The 21545-nt window shown below is 39.3% G+C and overlaps 1 protein-coding gene across 6 annotated transcripts in view; it reads right to left on the bottom strand.

Moving 5' to 3' along the window:
• The window catches only part of PEAK1 (pseudopodium enriched atypical kinase 1), a 309648-nt gene that overhangs the window by 27062 nt on the left and 261041 nt on the right, over window positions 1-21545 (bottom strand). For all 6 annotated transcript variants that reach the window (XM_025271482.3, XM_025271476.3, XM_006080702.4 and 3 more), the window contains 2 exons: window positions 19049-19242; window positions 1296-2041 (listed from right to left, as the gene is read on the bottom strand). In XM_025271482.3, coding sequence (XP_025127267.2) covers window positions 1296-2041; window positions 19049-19242 — 940 coding nt within the window. The remainder of the gene's footprint in view (window positions 1-1295; window positions 2042-19048; window positions 19243-21545) is intronic.

Below are 21545 nucleotides of genomic sequence, written 5' to 3'. Positions count from 1 at the left end.
ACTGTGAAGAAGGCTGAGCGCCAAAGAACTGATGCTACTGTGGTGTTGGAGAAGACTCTTGCAAGTCCCTTGGACTGCAAGGAGATCCAACCAGTCCATTCTGAAGGAGATCAGCCCTGGGATTTCTTTGGAGGGAATGATGCTGAAGCTGAAACTCCAGTACTTTGGCCACCTCATGCGAAGAGCTGACTCATTGGAAAAGACTCTGATGCTGGGAGGGATTGGGGGCAGGAGGAGAAGGGGACGACAGAGGATGAGATGGCTGGATGGCATCACTGACTTGATGGATGTGGGTCTGGGTGAACTCCGGGAGTGGGTGATGGACAGGGAGGCCTGGTGTGCTGCGATTCATGGGGTCGCAAAGAGTCGGACACGACTGAGCAACTGAACTGAACTGAAAGCTGAGGAAACTAACACTCAGAGGAGTAACTTGTGACAGAGCTAAGTGGAAGAATTAGGATTTGATCTACATCTTTGGGATTTCAAAGTCCATGCTTCGGTTATTACATTGATGAAGCCTATGGCTTACTGTTAAAGTGAATGTAATCACTCAAGAGTTCTTGATGCTAAGAGTTTTAGCCTTCTTAAATAAGTGGGCTGTCTGGAATGGGTGATACACATTTAAGAAATTGATGTGACATAACAGAAAAAGTGTAGGCTATGGGGCCAGAGAGATCTGTTTAAATCCTAGCTTTACTAATTGCTAGCTGTGTGACCCTAAGCTTTATTCTCACCTGTCAAATGGATAAATAGATCTTAACCCCATGAACTTGATGTGAAGATTAAATTATATAACATGAAAAAGTTCCTTGTACATCAACAAATATTGATTAGCTTCCTCTATAAAAACATTTCTCTTGGAAGCAGAGGAGTCAGAAAGCAGAGATAGACAAGGGTCTCTTATTTGCTAGGGAATAAAGACAGAAACATAGAGAGTGAAAGGCACATAATAGACCTCATTTGTATAGGAAATCTTTGCCAACAATCCCACTCAAGTATTACCTACTTTAAGAAGAATTTTTTAGCATCAAGAGTCTGGGTTAAGGTCCTTCTAAGCTCCCACAGAATTCGGTTAACTTCTACCTTAGCATTCAGTATACTGTGTTATAAGTCTGTCTTTATAAATCTGTTTTCTCCTCTAGATAATAAGTTAAGGCCTCTTCTATTACAATATCTGGTGTAAGGCAGATACTTAATAAGTTTTTGCTGAATGGAGAAAGGGGGAAAAAAAACACACCCATCTCAATAACAGTGTGTTGGAGAGGATTAGAATCAGATTTATAATATTTTCTTACCTTGACTGCATAGTTATTAAGTGGATCTTTTGCGTACGAAGCTGTATAGTAAACTGCATCACCGGCCTCACAGCATGGCTTGTCACTGGTCAGCCTGAAGTCTGACCAGCTGTCTACCCCAAAACGGAGTTGGTCTTTCTGCCCAGCCATGAAGAGGTCTTCACATTTAACAGCCAGTTTCTTCAAGGCATCTGTGTGAAGGCTTCGGATTTTACCCACCACTTCTTCACGGTTCTCAAGTCCTCGATAAAGTGCTTGTCTCTGTGGCTTCTGGATACTCCGGCCCTGTCTACCAGAGGGACCCCGCCGGCTGGACAGGGACTCTGTGCTGTTGGAAAACCTATCTTTAATACTGAGAGTGGTTAGGCTGGAGATGCTGTTTGCTGCTGAGGGCACACGTCTCTCCTTGTACAAAGGTCTCTCCAAGGAGTCATAAGACTCAGCGTCCAGCCCCTTGAGTTCATAGCTGACCGAGGAGCCAGCGCTGCTGGCATCCCAGCTGGGGTCGATATCGTAGGTGGGATTAGCCATGACACAAAGGGTAGTTTCCAGGGACTTCTGGAGGTCTTTGGAGAGTGGCTCTGTATTGGCTCTTATGATCATTTTCTTTGGCAGTGGGGGTGGTGTTGGTTGCAAAGCGTTGGGTGCTTCTTGGTCTGTTTTCCCGCCAAAGGAGATGGCATCATCCAAAGCTCCCTTAGGCTGCCGTGGATGCTTGGGAGGCATCATGGCTGCTCTAGACTGTCCTGGATTGTTTTAAAATAAAGAAAGAAGAAAAAAAGAATAATTAAATAAAATTTTCGTTCTGGTTACATAATTGAAACTTAAACAGAAATAAATGTAGTAGCCATAAGAATTTAAGAAGTCAACACTTTAATTCAAGAACGGTAAAAGAAAACAAAGAACAATTAGCTAAATTTAAAGGTAGAATTCAAGACCTAATGGGAGCAACAAATGTGAACAATGTCTCAGTATTTCCTTGCCATAGGAACAGGGCGATGGGTTTTGCTTTCAAGAAGGAATCCCGATTCTCCACTTCTGGCCCCAAGAGTGCTGTATTCACCACACTAGAGTACTAAGTACACTCACGTAACTGTACTGTGACAGAAGAGAGAGGACAACATTTGCAGGTTAAAAAGAAATACTTGGGAGCATTACTAAAAACAATCGGGATTAGCAAATGAGACTGCTAGATTGGTGCTCAGATAATACTATTCTATTCTTTTAACTTTGTTCCAAAGTTACATTGTATTATACTGTATACAACACTTGTCATTCTCCATCCAAAACAAACAAACACAATTTCATAAACCATGCTATTTCATTTCCCTACAGAGATGGCTTCAGGCACCACTTAAACTGGTCTATGTATAAAGACCTCTGAGATTGTGGTAAGGGAAACCATGTGTATGAGCAGGCAACTGCTGTTTCAAACATCACCCACAAACTCTTACATGACTCTGTTTTATTTGGGGGGGAATATAAACTGTGATCTGAGAGATGCTACATTTGAACTTCTCTGACAACAAGCTTCAGTTACAGAAACAATCACCTTTGTTTCCTTTCCAGAATTTATGCTTAGAAGATAAAACACGTATGTATGAATCGGTGATACCTTCAGGCCTTATAATGGGGATGGGGCATTATTTTTTTAAAGACTTAGAAATATACCATGAAGTTTTAATAAAAGTTATTAAAATTAGTAATGTTATTGAAGTGAAATAGTCACTCAACATTTCAGAGTTAAAGCATAATGCTCTATTATGGGTGGAATTACATCCTTTCCCCCAAAATATACTTATGGTACTTCTAAATGTGACCTTATTCAAAAATAGTCTTTGTAGACGTAATCACGTTAAGGTAATCAAGCATCCAATGACTTCTTAATGAAGTCATTAAGGTAGGCCTCAATCCAATATGGCTGGTGTCCTTATAAGAAGGGGGAAATGTCATATGAAGACACAGGGAGAACACCGTGCCGTCATAGAGGCATTGCTTGGAGTAATGCAGTTGCATGCCAGGGATGCTAAGGATTGATGGCCACCACCAGATGCTAAGAAGAAATAAGGGAAGATTCTACCCAGAATCTTGGAGGGAATATGGCCTTGGTAACACCTTAATTTCCGCTCCAAGCTGCCAGAACTACAGGAGAACAAATTTCTCTCGTTTTAAGCCCCCAGTTTGTGGTACTTTATTATAGCAGGCCTAGGAATCTATGTTCTTACTACTGATCAGACTGAGCGGAAGGCACTGGAAGGTTTTGAGGATGATAATGAATAAGGATGGTGGTTTGTTTTTACTAAAAATCATGTCCTTGTAGCAATGCCAAGGGGAAGCACCAATATAAACTGTGATTATAATAACACTAAACTCCATTTCCCATGCATGCAATCCACTTCAAGAACACTTTAAGAGTTTATATAAACTATGACAATATATAAGCAAACCTAAGAACCCTCTTTCCCCACAAATGGCATGTAGCAATATTCTTTTACAAAGAACTGAGCTACATTACATATAAATAAAAAAATATGTATATATAGACAGCATAAGACAGAGAGAGAGAAGGAATATGAGAATGCTAAGCTCTAAGAGGGCCAGGACATTTGTTTTACTCATTGTTGTACCCTTTATGTTAAGAAACAGGGCCTAATTATAATAGATGCTTAATAAATATTTCTTGAATGACTAAAGGAATAAATATTTAGGGCTAAAAGAGAAAAACAGGCAAAACTGTATAGTACCTATATCAAGTGAAGATACTGAATTAGAAATTTATGAAATTCCCACAAAGAAAAGTCTAGGACCATATCGGCTTCATGGATGAATTCTACCAAATGATTAAGAAATATTAAAACCAATCTTTCATTAACTTTTCCAGTAAATAGAAGTGGAAGGAATACTTACCAACTTGAAATCTATGATAGGCCAATATTACCTATATAACAAAATAAGAGAAAGAAACCAATACACTAATATCCCTTATTACTAGACACAGAAATCCTCACAATATACTAGCAAACTTTATATATTAAGCAACATATAAAAAGGATAAGACACCACAACAAATTTGGATTTATCCCAGAGATGCAAGGTTGGTTTAATATCCAAAAACCAATCCATGTCATATATAATGTAAATAAAATAAAGAGAGGAGGAAAAAACCTTACATGGTCAGCTCAATGGAAGAAGAAAAAGAATTTCATAAAATCCAATATTTATCAAGATAAAAATACTGAACAAGCTGGAAAAAGAAGGACTCATCCTCATTCTGATACAGGGCGCCTATGAAAAACCAAGAGCTAAATCATACTTGATGGTAAAAGCCTAGGTTTTTCCCCACTAAGATCAGAAACAACAAAGATCCCCATTCTTGTTTCTTCTATTCTACATTGTACTGGAGAACCTAGACAGGGAAATTATGGGGGAAAAAAAAAAAAGAAATAAAAACATCCAGATTGGAAAAGAAATAAAACTATCTCTATTCACAGATGACATAGTCTTGTACACAGGAAAGCCTAAAGAGTCCACACACACAAAAATGAGAATATACCAGTTCAGCAAGATTGCAGGACTTATGATCAATATAAAAACTCAACTGTATTTCCATACACTAGCAATGAATAATCCCAAAGTTAAATGAAGAAAACAACTGCATTTATAATATCATCAAAAAATATTTAGAAAAATATTTAGCAAAGTAAGTGTAAGACTTGTACACTAAAATTACCTGGGCACTAAAAACTTTGATGAAAGACATTAATGATCTAAATAAATTAAAAGAAATTTTATGTTCATGGATCAGACTTTATATGTTAAGATGGAAATATTCCTCAAATTTTTCCTCTGAAAATTTAATGTCATCCACATCAAAACCCCAGCTAGCTTTCTGGCAGAAATTGACAGAATGATCCTAAAATTCATATGGAATCACAAAAGATCTAGAGGAGGCCCTCTCCCCACTCAAATCTTGAAATACAGAACAAAGAACCTACATTTCCCAACTTCAAAATGTACTTCACAACTACAACAACCAAAAACTATGGGGCCAGCATAAGAATAGAAATACAGATGGATGGAATAGAATTGAGAGTCCAGAAATAAACTCTTACATTTACAGTTAACTGATTTTCAACAAGGATGCCAAGACAATTCAATAGGGAAAGAGAGGCTTTTCAACAAATGGTGTTGGACAACTTGGTATCCACATGCAAAAGAATGGAGTTGAACCCCTACATTATAGTATATACAAAATTAACTCAAAATATATGAAAGATCTAAATGTTAAAAACAAAATCTATCAAACTCCTAGAAGAAAACATAGGAGTAAAGTTTTTCGAAAATGGGCTAGGCAATTATTTCTTAAATAAAATACCTAAAGCACAAGTAACCAAAAATCAATAAATTGGAACTCATAAAAATGAAAAACTTTAGTGCTTCAAAGGTCAATTTTAAAAAAGTGAAAACATAACCCTTAGAATAGGAGAGAACATGAGCAAATCATATTTCCAATAAGAGACTTGTATCCAGAATTTATAAATAACTCTAACAATGAAAAGATAAAGGATCCATTAAAAGTGGTCAAAGTGGGAATTCCCTGGTGGGCCAGTGGTTGAGAATCTGCCTTGCAATGAAAGGGATGTGAGTTCAATCCCTGGTTGGGGAACTAAGATTCCACATGCCATGGAGCAACTAAGCCCATGCATTGCAACAGACGATCCCACATGATGCAACTAAGATTGAAAGCAGCCAACTAAATAAATATTTTTGTAAAAAAGCAGGCAAAAGATATGCATAGACATTACTCCAAATAAGATATACAAATAGCCAAAAAGCATGTATAAAGATGCTCAGCATTTCTAAGGAATCTCCACACTGTTCTCCATAGTGGCTGTACTAGTTTGCATTCCCACCAACAGTGTAAGAGGGTTCCCTTTTCTCCACACCCTCTCCAGCATTTATTGCTTGTAGACTTTTGGATCGCAGCCATTCTGACTGGTGTGAAATGGTACCTCATAGTGGTTTTGATTTGCATTTCTCTGATAATGAGTGATGTTGAGCATCTTTTCATGTGTTTGTTAGCCATCTGTATGTCTTCTTTGGAGAAATGTCTATTTAATTATTTGGCCCATTTTTTGATTGGGTCATTTATTTTTCTGGAATTGAGCTGTAGGAGTTGCTTGTATATTTTTGAGATTAGTTGTCTGTCAGTTGCTTCATTTGCTATTATTTTCTCCCATTCTGGAGTCTGTCTTTTCACCTTGCTTATAATTTCCTTTGTTGTGCAGAAAAGCTTTTAAGTTTAATTAGGTCCTATTTGTTTATTTTTGCTTTTATTTCCAATATTCTGGGAGGTGGGTCATAGGTATATGCAAACCCAAACCACAAGACATCACTTTATATCCACTGCTGCTGCTGCTAAGTCGCTTCAGTCGTGTCCGATTCTGTGCGACCCCAGAGATGACGGCCCACCAGGCTCCGTGTCCCTGGGATTCTCCAGGCAAGAACACTGGAGTGGGTTGCCATTTCCTTCTCCACTAAGCTAGCTTTAATAAAATAGATGAACAAGTATCAGTAAAGATATGGAGAAATTCAAACCTTCATACATTGCTAGCGGAAATCTAAATGGTGCAACCATGAAAAAGGTTTATAAGTTATTCAGAAAGTAAAACAGTTACACATGACCCAGCATTTCTAATCCTAGGGATATATCTGAGAGAAATGAAAACATATGTCCACACAAGAACTTGTATTCAAATCTTCATGGCAACATTTGCATACAAGAGCCCCAAAGTGGAAACAACTCAGACGTGCATCAACTGATGAATGGATAAACAAAATGTAGCATAGCCACACAACATAATATTCAGTTCAGTCACTATGTCGTGTCTGACTCTTTGTGACCCCATGGACTACAGCACGCTAAGCTACCCTGTCCATCACCAACTTCCACAGCTTGCTCAAATTCATGTCCATTGAGTCGGTGATGCCATCCAACCATCTCATCCTCTGTCGTCCCCTTTCCTCCTGCCTTCAATCTTTCCCAGCATCAGAGTCTTTTCCAATGAGTCAGTTCTTTGCATCAAGTGGCCAAAGTATTGGAGTTTCAGCTTTAGCATCAGTCCTTCCAATGAACAGTCAGAACTGATTTCCTTAAGGATTGACTGGTTTGATCTCCTTGCAGTCCAAGGGACTCTCAAGAGTCTTCTCCAACACCACAGTTCAAAAGCATCAATTCTTCGGCACTCAGCTTTCTTTACAGTCCAACTCTCACATCCATACATGAATACTGGAAAACCATATCTTTGACTAGACGGACCTTTGTTGGCGAAGTAATGTCTCTGCTTTTTAAAATGTTGTCTCTGTCAGTCATAGTTTTTCTTCCAAGGAGCAAGCATCTTTTAATTTCATGTCTGCAGTCACCACCTGCAGTGATTTTGGAGCCCAAGAGAATAGTCTCTCACTGTTTCCATTGTTTCCCAAGCTATTTGCCATGAAGTGATGGGATCAGATGCCATGATCTTAATTTTTTGAATGTTGAGTTTTAAGCCAGCTTTTCCACTCTCCTCTTTTACTTTCATCAAGAGGCTCTTCAGTTTCTCTTCACTTTCTGCCATAAGGGTGGTGTCATCTGCATATCTGAGGTTATTGATATTTCTCCCGGCAATCTTGATTCCAGCTTGTCCTTAATATTATTCAGCCATAAAAGAAATTAAACCCTGATGTGTGCTACACACATGTGTGTGTGTTCACACATCTGTATGAACCTTAGAAACATTATGCTAAGTAAGAGAACCCAGTAATAAAAGACCATATATCATATGAAATATTTAGAAACACATAAATCCATAGAGATAGAAGGCAAATTAGTGGTTGCCACAGCCAGGGGAAAGGGAGAATGGAAACAACTGTTAATGGCTTTCTGTTTGGGGTAGGCTTCCCAGGTGGCTCAGCAGTCAAGAATCCACCTGTGAAAGTAGGAGGGGCAGGTTCAGTCCCTGGGTTGGGAAGATCCCCTGGAGAAGGGTATGGGTAACCCACTCTAGCATTCTTGCCTGGGAAATCCAATGGACAGAGGAACCTGGCAGGGTACAGTCCATGGGGTTGCAAAAGAGTCAGACAACACTTAGTGACTAAACAGCAACAATTGTGTTTGGGGTGATGAAAATGTTTTGGAATTAGATACTGGTAGTGATCGTATAATTCTATTAATAAACTAAAACTCATTGGACTGCACACTCAAAAAGGGTGAATTTTATGGTATATAAATTGTATCTAAATATTAAAGCAAATCAACAATTCAGTCTTAGAAACCATCATAAATTCAGTTTTCAGTCATATCTTCCCATTATTCTGTGCTGTTAACATCACAAAAGATGTAGGGGCTTGGCATTTATTAAACTCTTCCTGTGATGGTGAGGCCTCCCTCCTGGTGCTGTCCCAGCCCTATTCTGCCTCAGCTAATGTGTGAAGTCAGAACCATAGTTCATTTACAAGATGACAGAAACAGGCTTTGTAACAAGCCTTCATTTTCCATTTGCTGACTCAGAAGATGCCGGAGGTTAGAAGCGGTGAACTGCACCAGCAGCTTATCTTCCTGGCCTGACTACTGTGGCAGTCTTCTGAAACCACTGTCTCCAGTTTTCCTTCCTGCACCACACTAACCATTAGAGACTTGATTCAAACACCAAATCTGATCATGGCACTCCTCCTGTACTTCAAAAATTCTGTCCTTGAGAATTTGGACTTGATCCCGAGGATGGAGTTTTGTTGCTTCAGCACAGAAAGAAAGCCTCTTATGACCCAGCCCTGGTTGTTCTGTTTCTCTCACAGCATTTTCCCGTGTGTCCTAAACCAGAGCTACCAAACTGCTTGTGGTTTCTCCAGCACTCTTGGCTACTTCATGCTCTGTGTCTGTTCTCTTGGTGACCCTCTTCTGGGAATGGTTTCTCTCTCCACTCATCTTTAAATGTTCTGCCTCTGAGGAATATTTCTTACTCCACTTCAAAATTGCAAAATTGACCTCTCCTTCCTGGGGACCTCAGATGTATTATGTGAACATTTCTGTCTTAAGCACTTAGAATACTTGACTTGTGTCCCTTTATGAATTCCCCATGGGTGTAATCATTGAGGGCAGACACTTGGCTCATTTATAGCCCAGGACAAAGCAAAGAGTCTGGCTGAGGGGGGAATGGAAGGAATGAATTAATAATGAACAAAAAGCAAAACCTAGAAACATGAACCTATTCTCTCTCCTTCCCGTGAGAATCTTTATGGGATGGCCATTTTCTTTCCATTTTTTTTCTAAATAAGAACAGTCATGAAAACAGAAGGAATGAAGGATTCCAAAAGTGCTTTCTTTTTCCTTTTCTTTTAAATTACCTCAGAAATGACAGGTGAGGCAAGGTCTAACACCATCAGCAGCTCTTTCACGCTTATCAGAGGAGGTGCAAAAGGGCTGATCATGCCACTTCCCACCACCTTCAGAATAAAGTCTGAACTCTTCAGGAAGTTGGGCAAAGCTATCAGTCTTATCTGTCACTATTTCTCATCAACGTTCCCATAAGAATCACTCAATTCCTACTCTTTTAATAGGTTCCCTGTTTTTACTTTTATATCTCTGCCTTAGTAAAGATGTTCTTCCATCCTAAAGTGAAACTGAAAGCGTTAGTCACTCAGTTGTGTCTCACTCTTTGTGACCCCACGGACTGTAGCCCACCAGGCTTCTCTGTCCATGGAGATTCTCCAGGCAAGAACACTGGAGTGAGTTGCCATGCCCTCCTCTAGAGGAGCTTCCGAACCCAGGTCTCCTGCATTGCAGGCAGACTCTTTACCATCTGAGCCACCAAGGGAGCCCCATCTCTACTGAAGCCATCCCTCCTCTCTACTCCCCACCCGCAAGTGGGGAGCCATCACTTCTTCTTCTGTGTTCTCTTACCACTTTTCACTTTATGATAGCATTTTTAGCTTTTTATATCGTGTGTATTATTGTCTTTTTTACATTCCCTTGGAACCTCTGGTGCGCTGTGAGACACGCAGCAGGTGTGCAAGAAACAGCTGCCAGACTGAAGGACAGTGTCAGCAGAGGTGGTCATCATTCCAAAACGAAAATGGGCAGGCAAGGCAGCAAGGAAATAAAGATAATTAATAGTGGCTTCTCTCTCCAAACAGTGGGACATGATCTCCTGGGAGCTAAGATTTCCACATGGGAATCAGAAACATTTGCATTCCAAATGAAACCGTGAACATTTTACAGCCCATGCAAGGTCAAGGCACTTGCCCAAGTCTGAAAGTGTCCTAAGTTTTTTTTCTTCTGAGAAGAACAAGTTCTCCTAACTGAATTCCAATCATTTGGGTCAATGTTTTAAAAGCTTGGTATCTTAGCTGTTTTTATTTTAAACTTTTAATCCTGTACATTCTTCTCAAGCCTCTGGGACCAGACACTAAGCTCAGCTTTCAGCAGGCTTGATATAACATCACATACTCTACATTTTTGTGGCATGCCAGCTCTCTAAACAGGAAAAAAAAAAAAAAGAAAAAAAAAAGAATGTGTTCTAAATCTTGCCTTGCTATAGACTAAAATGTTCTTTTGGACAAATATGTTTGACAAAACCATACTCAATCCCTACTTTCCTTTCTTTTTGAGTTTCTAAACTCTATCTTTATATTTTTTCTTCACTTAAAAATGTCTTCAGACTGACAAATAAGGCCTTATATCACTTTCTGAAAAGCAAATGATGAAAGATGGATTAAAAAGCAATAATTTACTGACACTACTTCAAAGAAGCAAAAAGGATGTTTAAAACTCCTCAAGAAGGAAAATAATTGATATGGGCTCTAAAAACTTACACAATTGGTTTAACAATAGAAAAGAAATAAGAAAACTATTATCTCTAAATATCAACATTTTAAAGATGATTATACAGTGAAAAACTCAAAATAATAATTACATCAATAGAGATCTACTGTAAGGCACCATCATTTGAAGACACACTTGGGAAAAATCACAACAAATGTTTGCTTAAAACCTGACAATGACTATCATCTCAGGGTGCCAGGCATTAAAGGCACTTAAGAATGGACCCATTTAGACAGAGACAGTGTGTTTGTGAGTACAATTAGCTCCTTATCCCAGTAAGACAGGAATGTCATGGTCTCCTGGTCAGTCTCCCTGCCTCAAGTCATCCTGTAAGTAGCTTCCAGAATGATCTTTAAGAAATCCTGATCGCGCGGCTCTCCATTTCCTATTGAAAAAGATACACTCACTGTGATACATACATACCATTTATGATTTGGCCCTGCTTTTCCACTCTGCCCCATTTTGCCAACTCTGCCTCCCTCACTCAGCACTTTAGCTATCTTTAATTAAGTACTTGTAGTTAACCAAACATTCATTTTTCTATCAAGCTTCAGGCCTTTGTGTATACTCTTCCTTCTACGTGGAATGTTCTCCCTTGTTAGTCTGCCAAATAGCTACTCTTTTGAACTTAAAACGAGTGACCTTCTCTGAGACCATCCCAGGCAGGGGCTTTCACTGACCCTTTAAATATGCACTAGTATTCCCAGTGCCTCGCCTGGTTCGCAGGAGACAACTGGCACTCAACAAATGCAAGTGTTAAAGCCAAAAGAAGTGGAATATACTTTTCTACTTAAACTGTAATTTCAGTCTTCATCCTGAATCTTTTCCCAGGGCTCATGACAAACAACACTGATGAGAACAGGAAGGGAGAGGACAACAGAAGAGACGGTCATCACTAACTGGGAAAGGTGCCCTGGAAATAGATGCCACACACACTGGGCACCAGCCTTGTCCGATGAGTGGCCTCTTCTTGACTGGCTCCAGCACTCACTGCATCACCCCTGGCAGTAGGCCTCAGCAGCTTAGGAGGAAGGATCCTAAGCTACCTGGGCATTACCACTGTGCTAGGTTCCAGCACAGTTAAATGTAGGCACCAACTGGCAAACCACAGGGGACATCAACTTCACGCCAAATGATGAAACAAAGCTTCAGGATCACTCCAGGCTCGGGCTTAGCTTCAAATAAAGTGATGCAGGGACCACTTTAAAAGAATGTCAGTGGTGTAGCAGCTGACAGACTCAGTTTTTTAAAGCTTGCATTAGTGAGAACCTCTCCAAGAACAAGAGATTATTTATTTGGGGGTAAGTTATCTATGTAATTTAAATATTGTACTCTGCCAACAAATTCCAGTACACTTGGGAAACTATTTTTAAATTGTGAATGCAGCCAACTTAAAAGATAGGAACACAGCCTATGGTTTCTTTTTAAATAGAGATAATTACATTTTTAGGAAGTACAACAAATGCACAAACAAATGTTCAAAGCTGTCACTCTTACTTTTTAAAAAATATCCAGATAATCTAAAAATGTGCAATTCTTTAATCTTTGGTTCAAATAATTAACTTTGTATTATGTGGCATAATGTCTGGCCCACAGAATTATTTGTTATGCCTCAATAATTATTAGTTGAGTAAATGAATGAATGGTAATATATTCTTCAGAACGATTTTTTTTTAAAGCTGCCATTTATGATGACATTACTCCATAATTACAACATCAAGTGGAGTAGGAAATGGCAACCCACCCCAGTATTCTTGCCTGGAAAATTCCATGAACAGAGGAGCCTGGTGGGCTACAGTCCATGAAGTCACAAAGAGTTGGACACAACTGAGCTATTGAGCAGGCATGCATGCACAACAAGGCTGGCGATGTAATGACATTCCTTTAAGTATAACTAACCTTTAAAATTTCACACTGACGGTCAATACATTGCCAAAGGAATTTCTGGGGATAGCAGCCTTTTAAGCATTTTCTTTCAGTGTTTGATAGGTGCAGCCTTAAGAAGATGTTCTACGTAAGTCAGATGAGGAACGTGAACAGTTTCACATGGAAAGGAAACTGAGGTATGAAAGTGAAAGTTGCTTAGTCATGTCCAACTCTTTTCGACCCCATGGACTATACAGTCCTTGGAATTCTCCAGACCAGAGTACTGGAGTGGGTAGTCTTTCCCTTCTCCAGGGGCTATTCCCAACCCAGGGATCAAACCCAGGTCTCCTGCAATGCAGGCGGATTCCTTACCAGCTGAGCCACAAGGGAAGCCCAAGAATACAGGAGTGGGTAGCCTATCCCTTCTCCAGCAGATCTTCCTGACCCAGGAATTGAACCGGGGTCTCCAGCATTGCAGGTGGATTCTTTACCAACTAAGCTATCAGAGAAGCCCCAAACTGAGGTATGGCTTACATAATTCCTTAACTGGGAAACCCCTGATCGAGTCTCATTTTAGAAAAAAGAGCTAGCTGATAAATGGAACATATAAAATAGGACTTGAAATTTTCCTATATGAACTTTCCTCAGGAGAGCTCAGTTTCTGTAAACTGAATCTTACAAAATCAAATGCTAAGTCATTTTTGACACATTCATTCAAACGTGTTCTTAGCACCTTCTATGTGTTTTAGATAACGTGTTAGGTTGTAGGCATAAAGAAGGAGGAACAGGCCAAAACTCTGTCCAGTAAAGGGAGACTGGAAAGATCTCTCTAAAAAAGTAATGTCTAGAGTACTTAGTTACAAAGTGAGTGAAGGAGAGCTAAAGTCACCAACTAATTTCCAGCAGAGTAGAAGTCATTACAAGCTCCTGATTTTAGTGGGCTGATAAAGAAGCCAAGTGCACCACATAAAAATATAGTGATAATTCTTCTAGACACTCTGAGATAGACATAAGAAACATGGTGGAAATGTTGAAGGTCTGATTAAAAAAAACTTCCTATCACTTCTTCAGGAAATCATTTTGAATGGCAGATACCCTGCTAAATTCAGCTTGGGGTATTAAGGTGTGATAGGTCAGTGTGTTCGGTGATTTCACGTCACCGTCACCCAGAGGAAAACCATCACTTTGCAAGGGGCAACCTTCCTAAGGACCTGTCGAGTGCACAAAAGCCAATCATGATTTTTGTGCCTGCAGAACACAATACAAATCCACCAAATAACAAATTCTTTAAATCAGTGCTGTCCAGTCAAACTTCCTGTGATGATAAACACGTCCTGTATCCGCATGCTGAATACAGTAATTACTAGCCACATGTGGCTACTGAACACTGGAAATGTTGTTAGTGAGACTGAGGAACTGACTTTTTATCTATATTTTAATGAATTTAATTTTAAATAGCCATCTGTGGCTAGTGGCTACCATGCTGTACAGTAAAGCTCTAAAATCTAATAATTAACCCAGTTATAAACAAAATAAAGTTTGCTTTATTTATGTTAAGGAGAAAAAAAGGCAGCTGAATTAACCCTGGAGAAGGATCTCTGAGATAAAAAAACAAATGGTTTGCATAAGTCAGTAGCGTTTTGTAGGAATAGTTGAAGCACAACAGTTCTTGTGGAGAAAGAAAGCTATGGAGAAAGGAAGCTGTCCCAAGGGTGGAGGTCTAGGGGGAGATTCTGAAGTAGGGTAATCAGGGTCTGGGCTTCCCAGGTGACTCAGTGGTAAAGAATCTGCCTGCCAATGCAGGAGACACGGGTTCAATCCCTGGGTCAGGAAGATACCCTGGAGAAGGAAATGGCAACCCACTCCAGTATTCTTGCCTGGGAAATCCCATGGACAGAGGAGCATGGTGGGCTACAGTCCATGGAGTCACAAAAGAGCTGGACATGACTTAGTGACTAAACATCAACAACAACAATCAAGGCCTATTCCAGTCCAGCTGTTTTTTGTTGCTGTTGTTGTTTTTTGATTTATTAGTTTTCAGAACTATCTAAGAAATGTGAGAAGTACAGAACAAGTTCAAACCATGTCCCTTTTGTTTTTTTTAAGCTTTTTATTTTGAGTATAGCAAAGGGGCTCATCCATATATATACATGTATCCATTCTCCCCCAACCTCCCCTCCCATCCAGGCTGCCAAATAACACTGAGTAGAGTCCATGTGTTATACAGTAGGTTCTTGTTCGTTATCCACTTTAAGTACAGCACATGTACGTGTCCATTCCAGACTCCCAAATGACCCTTTCCCCTACTCATCCCCACCCTCTGGCAACCCTAAGCTCATTCTCTAAGTCTGTTTCTGTTTTGTAAATATGCTCATTTGTACCATTTCTTTTCAGATTCCACATATAAGGGATGCGATATGATATTTTTCCTTCTCTGTCTGCCATGGCCCTCTGTTTTGCCACAACGAGCAGACCCTGGGGCACCAGGCCTGCTGCAGTCCATCGCTGTTATCTGTCACATCTCCTCTGGCCCCCACTGGCCACCTCGGGGGTCCTGTCTCCTCACTACGTTTCACTCTCTCCGTCATCAGTTGCACAGGCAGCTCACAGCTTTTTGGACTTACATTTTGTTGCTCCATTTAGTCAACATTTCTAATAAACATTTAAGATTATTTCTACTTTATTCTACATTTTCTGGCTAGCACATCAAACATATTGACAAATGAAAGCAGCAGTATATTTTGGGGTAGAAATAAGGGAACTTGACAATTATTAAGCTCTTCTATGAACCAAGCACTTCTTTTGCCATCAGCCCTACAAAGCAGATGCTACTAATTCTCTCATGTCAGATGAGGAAATTGAAGCTCAAGGATGGTAAATAACTGACCCACAGTCATGCAGGCAGGCAGTGATACAGCTGTCATAAGAACCCAAACTTGTCTGATTCCCCCAAACCTATGTTTTTTCCTACTAAGGAAAAAAAAAAAAAAAAAAAAGCACAACACTGCTTCCTAAGCCTACTTTTAACAATGCAGTTTTCAGAAATAAATTCCATAGCAAAACATTACAGTAATCCTTAACTTCCCTCTGTCAGTTTCTTACATCAGATCCTATGTTCTCTGATTCATTTTTTTTTTAAAGAAGAAGACTAAGAAAAAAGGAAAAAACAAGAAAGAAAGATGTGTTTGTGGAGTGATTCTAGAATCTTTAAAAGGATGTGAAGTTATTACATTAAGAGGTTTTGTTTCCTTTTGGTCTTAAAACACATAACTTCTTTTTTTTTTTTTTAAAGCTACCAAGGCATCAAATCCTAAGAAATTACTCCAAGGGATAGTTTAAAACTTCATGCAAATGATTTATTGAAAATATTAAAAAAGGTAAGTTCCAGATGCCACCTAAAATACTCTTCCATTAGGAAAACTAGCAATACCAACACAACAACAAAAACCTTACCAGTTTGTAGAACTGACGGAGCCAACTCTATCTATTATTCAGTTATTATTGTACTTACATAGTAAAACCATGTACCATATCCTATGGAGTCAAGCATTGCCACTTAAGTACTTAAGGAAGGCTAGGCAACATTTTATAAGCATCACATACTTTTAAAAGTAAAGCAACAGGTAGAAAGAAAGTTATTTTTCTGATGGGGCATCTGTAACTTGGTATTTTTGTACTCTAATCAAATCTTTTACAAAAAATGTCTTAAAGTTTGTCTCTCAAAGTGGTTGATTTAAAAATGGAAACACTTGCAGCCTTTCAGTATCTTTCAAGAATTTAGTGTTTATACTCATTTTAGTCTAGTAATATAGACAAACTGGGTTCCAATCTTGATTCAGTCCTTACTGGTTCTGTGACTTTGGGTAATGTACTCTGATGTACTTTCTTCATCTGAAAAATGGAGATAATAATTCCCAAGGTTGTTGTGAGGATTAAATGAGTTAATATATGTAAGGCACTTGGCATATTCATGAAAGTAATGCTCTATTTTTCTAAAAATCTATATAACTGAGAAGATAATAAGATAAAATAGTTAACTTTAACTGATGCGGGCTAATGGATATTTTTAAAGAAAAGATTCCATAAGATAACACACAATCAGTAAAAGTTTGCATATATTTACTGAGGACACCATGAAAGAAATTTTGGTGCAGTAAGAATGTCTGAAATGTAATTCCTGATATATATGCTGAGGGTATATAGTAAATAAAAAATAAAATTCTCATTTTTTAATGTTTCATAAAATGTAAAAGAATGGGAAAAGTTCAATAAGCTCTGTGACTATAAAATCTATTCCCACTAGAAGATGGTATCCAAGATGGTTGCTTGGGTAAACTGCAAGAGTGTACTCTCCCCCAACCACAAATCACAGAATACTTTGGGAACTTAGAATGGAAGTCTTCTCCTTATGGAATGTGTTTTCAGCTGCATGTGGGTTGTTATGATTTGAGTTTCCCAAAAGGACACAGTAAAGCATTTCTCCTAGTTTTATCTAACCTTTCGGTCTTCTTGCTGCTGCTGCTGCTGCTAAGTCGCTTCAGTCGTGTCTGACTCTGTGCGACCCCATAGACGGCAGCCCACCAGGCTCCCCTGTCCCTGGGATTCTCCAGGCAAGAACACTGGAGTGGGTTGCCATTTCCTTCTCCAATTAAGATGCCCTTATTTCCAAGTACACTAGCTGATCTTAGAATGGTTTTTCCTTACAAGAACCTGCTAGAGAAAAAAGACAAAGAAAGGAGGTGAGAAACTAGACAGAAGAATTGGCCAGTAGCCCATAAGAATCTTACTAGTGCCATGCATGTGGCAGTCGAACTCATGCTACTCATCTCTCCTGACTTCATGGGAGAAGAGGACTAAGAAATCCTTGTCCAGCCTCAAGCTTTGCTTTTCAGAAGGAAGGAAACTCTGTGACACTCAAGGAGGGGAGAAAGTGTGATCAGAAGTCACTGGGCACTCAAGAAAGAAGAGTGAAGATGATTTCAAAGTGGAAGAATCTTTGCATTAACAGGTACATTAGAGATAATTTAGTTTAACCCTGTTTGTAGTGCAGGATTCTCCTTCACTGCATCTCTGAAAGATGATCCCTCAGGCTCTGCCTAAACACCTCCAATAATTGGGATCTTACCTCTTTGAGTCCTCTAGCACCAAGTTAGAAATCTGGGATATATTATAGATTCTTTATATCATTCACATCCAGGTAACTACCAAGGTATTTTACCTCTCAAATATCTCTTAAATCTGTCCACTGTTCCCCTTCTCATTATCTTAGTTGAGGCCTTTCTTTCTCATCCTTTTCTGTGGTCCTGCAATAGTACCCAACTACCATATTTTCTGCTACCAAATAATTCACCTCTAATCCATCCTCACATGGCAGACTGCAGTGGATGTTCTAAAACACAAATCTAGTCATGTCATTCCTCTGTTTAAAACCTTTTAATAATTCAATACTACAAACAGCCAAAACCCAAAAAAACTAGGTTTTAGCCTGAAATGCATGACCCTGTCTAACTCTCCAGTGCACACTTCAGCTACGCTAAGTGGCTGTGATGTCCACATGTTCCAAGCTGTTACACATCTCCTTGCTTTTTGCTCATGTTGCTGCTTCTGGTTGGAACACTCTTCTTTCCCTCTATCAATGAGCTCAATAAGGAAGTATCTCCAGGAAGGCATCTTTTGACACCCTCCTCAATGTAATACAAAAAATATTCTGTGTGTATTCTCTATCACTGCACTTATCCTATTATACTGAAGTCATTAACTAATCTCTTTCCCGCCAGGTGAGTCTCTCATGGCAGGGACCATGTTAAACTCTTAGTGCATGACACAGAACTCATAGTAATGTGTTTAATACATGCCTAGTACATATTAAATACACGACTTTTTCTGATGTAAGTTAAAATTTATAACTCCAATTTCCAACTTTCACACCATGAAACAATAAAAATCATCTCACTAGGGAAATAATGGCATTTGGATAGTACATAAAAAGGCAAAGTTTAAATACTACTTATATGACATTTGCACTTACCTAAATTGCTGTATGTTGCACTACAGGGGTTCAGGTCGATAGGATCTGAAATGTCTTCTTTTTCCTCTTCTCTTTCCAGTTCAGGTAGGTGCAATGCTGGTGTGGCTGAAGTGCAGCCCCCGCCATCTGGCTTCACAGCAACAGTTCTTGGATCCCGAGGAGAAAAATCCTCTGTCACTTCGTGGGTCACGTGACTGAAACAGATCAGACCATCACCACACTGGTTTCAAAGGTCTCTACTAAGATTTAGATTTATGGAAGGCACATACTTGCCATAAATGTAAATAACTGGCCCTATAGTCACAGCAATGGGTTATAAGCCCCAACATACTTGTCTGAAGATAAGGCAGTCTTTTACGCAGGCTGATATGTCTGTCTATCCTGATTCATACTAACTGAGAATTCAGCTTGGTGGGGGAGGTATAGTAGGCTCAGAGGGAAGTTTGAGAATAACAGGTAAGGAAGGGAACTTCTTGTACATAGGAGGTTAGCAATAATGGGGACAGAGGGAAATGAATGCTTAACTAGTTGAAGACAAATATACTCAAGTATTTAAGAAAGTATTTAACATATTTACTATGTTTACCATACTATAGTACAGTCATCTCTTGGTATGTATCTTCAGGGGACGGGTTCTAGGACTCTCCACAGGAAATCAAAACCCACAGATGCTCAAGTCCTTTAGATAACATGGCTGCAGTATTTGTATTATATACAAATACACCATTCCATATATGTTAAATCACCCCTAGATTACTTCTAATACCCAATACAATGTAAATGTGATGCAAATAGCTGTAAAGACAATGCAAATGCCATGTAAATAGTTACCAGTGCATGGCAAATTCAATTTTTGATTTTTGGAAATTTCTGAAATTTTTTCCCTGTAATATTTTCAAACCTGTAGTTGGTTGAATCCACAAATATGGAACACACAAATTAATAGGGTGGACTGTGCTATAATACTATAACAAATATGAAATACTTTATAGTATTTATTTTATTCCACACTAAAGTATTTATGAAACTATTTAGTAAAGGATTAGGAATAAAGCTGAGATTTAAATAAGGAAGTTAAACAATTATATTCTGTAAACTGAGGCCAGGAAGCCTTTTTGCCAGGAGGACACTGATGCATCAACCTTTGCCTGTATGCATGCAGTAGGCAAGGCAAATGGAAAAGAAAGGTCTGTACTCTAGCTAATCTTGTCTACTAACATGAATCTGAAGTGAGCCACTGGCCACAAACCAGAGGATGGTCATCCATAATGCTTTTTGTTTCTCCAATCTTGTTTCTCTGCTGCTTGCTCATTCGCTTATAGCTAGCTCTTCTAGTCTTCCCCACATCCTAGCCTATCCGAACTGTCAACTCTGTTGCTATAAAGTACAAGGGGATGGAATGGTTATTAAATGCTGGTGGAGAAAACTGTCCTAGTTAGAAAATCTCATTGGGCTGGTCAATGAAACAAATTAAAAATCAGGCACATTTAATAGTTTTTGGTTCTACTAAAAGTATTCCTAGACTGTCACACACTCCCCAGCTTTTCTTCCTGTTTTTTCTTTTTAATGGGCAAAGAGAAAGAAGGAAAGGACACATCTTATACCCTGTTATATGTTATTTCTGGAATTTCAAATGGCAGTGAGTCATGGTGACATTTACAAGTTTCTTTAAAAGAGGTACTTGGTTTGATCATGTGTCATCAGAACATATACCACCTATGGACTTGCAGGACTAGAGATGAAGGAAGAGCACTTTCTTGTCAATCTTTCATTATGGAAATTATGCATGTGCAGGAAAATAAGCCTTTAAGTCTACTGGATAAAGTGTGTATTGGTCACTCAGTCATGTCTGACTCTTTGCAACCTCATGGACTGCAGCTCTCCAGGCTCCTCTGTTCAGTGATCTTCCTGGCAAGAATTCTGGAGTGGGTTGCCATTTCCTTTTCCAGGGAAGTCTGCTGGATATACAACTTCAAAAGTACTCTTCCAAAGCTGGCAGACATAGAGGTCTCTCTATCCTGCGAGTAAGCAATGAGTGGGAGGTACCATTATGGGATCTGGCTCCTGGAGATGGGGTGAGGTGGGAAGACTTTGGTTCACTAGCAGTCAACAGGAGGGTGCATGTAAAGAGGAGCTAAATGGTAAAGCATGCTGCCTCTTATTAACCTACTGGGCTGCCGTAGGTTATCAACCCAAAACAAAGCCAGCATGGAGCATACTATGGAGAGTCATAAAATCAAGATGGCAAGGGGGCTCTACTTCCACACATCAGTGAAGAAAAGCAAAGTGACACTTCTGAGTCATTCTCAGATGTCACTTGGTGGTGGTGGTTTAGTCGCTAAGTCGTGTCCGACTCTTGTGACCCCATGGACTGTATAGCCTGTCAGGCTCCTCTATCCATGGGATTCTCCAGGAAAGAAAACTGGAGTGGGTTGCCATTTCCTTTTCCAGATGTCACTTAGTATCAAGACTGTAGGTCACTGAGTAGTTATCAACA

This window comes from Bubalus bubalis, chromosome 20 (genome assembly GCF_019923935.1).
Source record: "Bubalus bubalis isolate 160015118507 breed Murrah chromosome 20, NDDB_SH_1, whole genome shotgun sequence".
Taxonomy (NCBI): domain Eukaryota; kingdom Metazoa; phylum Chordata; class Mammalia; order Artiodactyla; family Bovidae; genus Bubalus; species Bubalus bubalis.
Note: the sequence above shows the minus strand (reverse complement) of the source record. Positions and strands in the feature narration are given on the sequence as shown.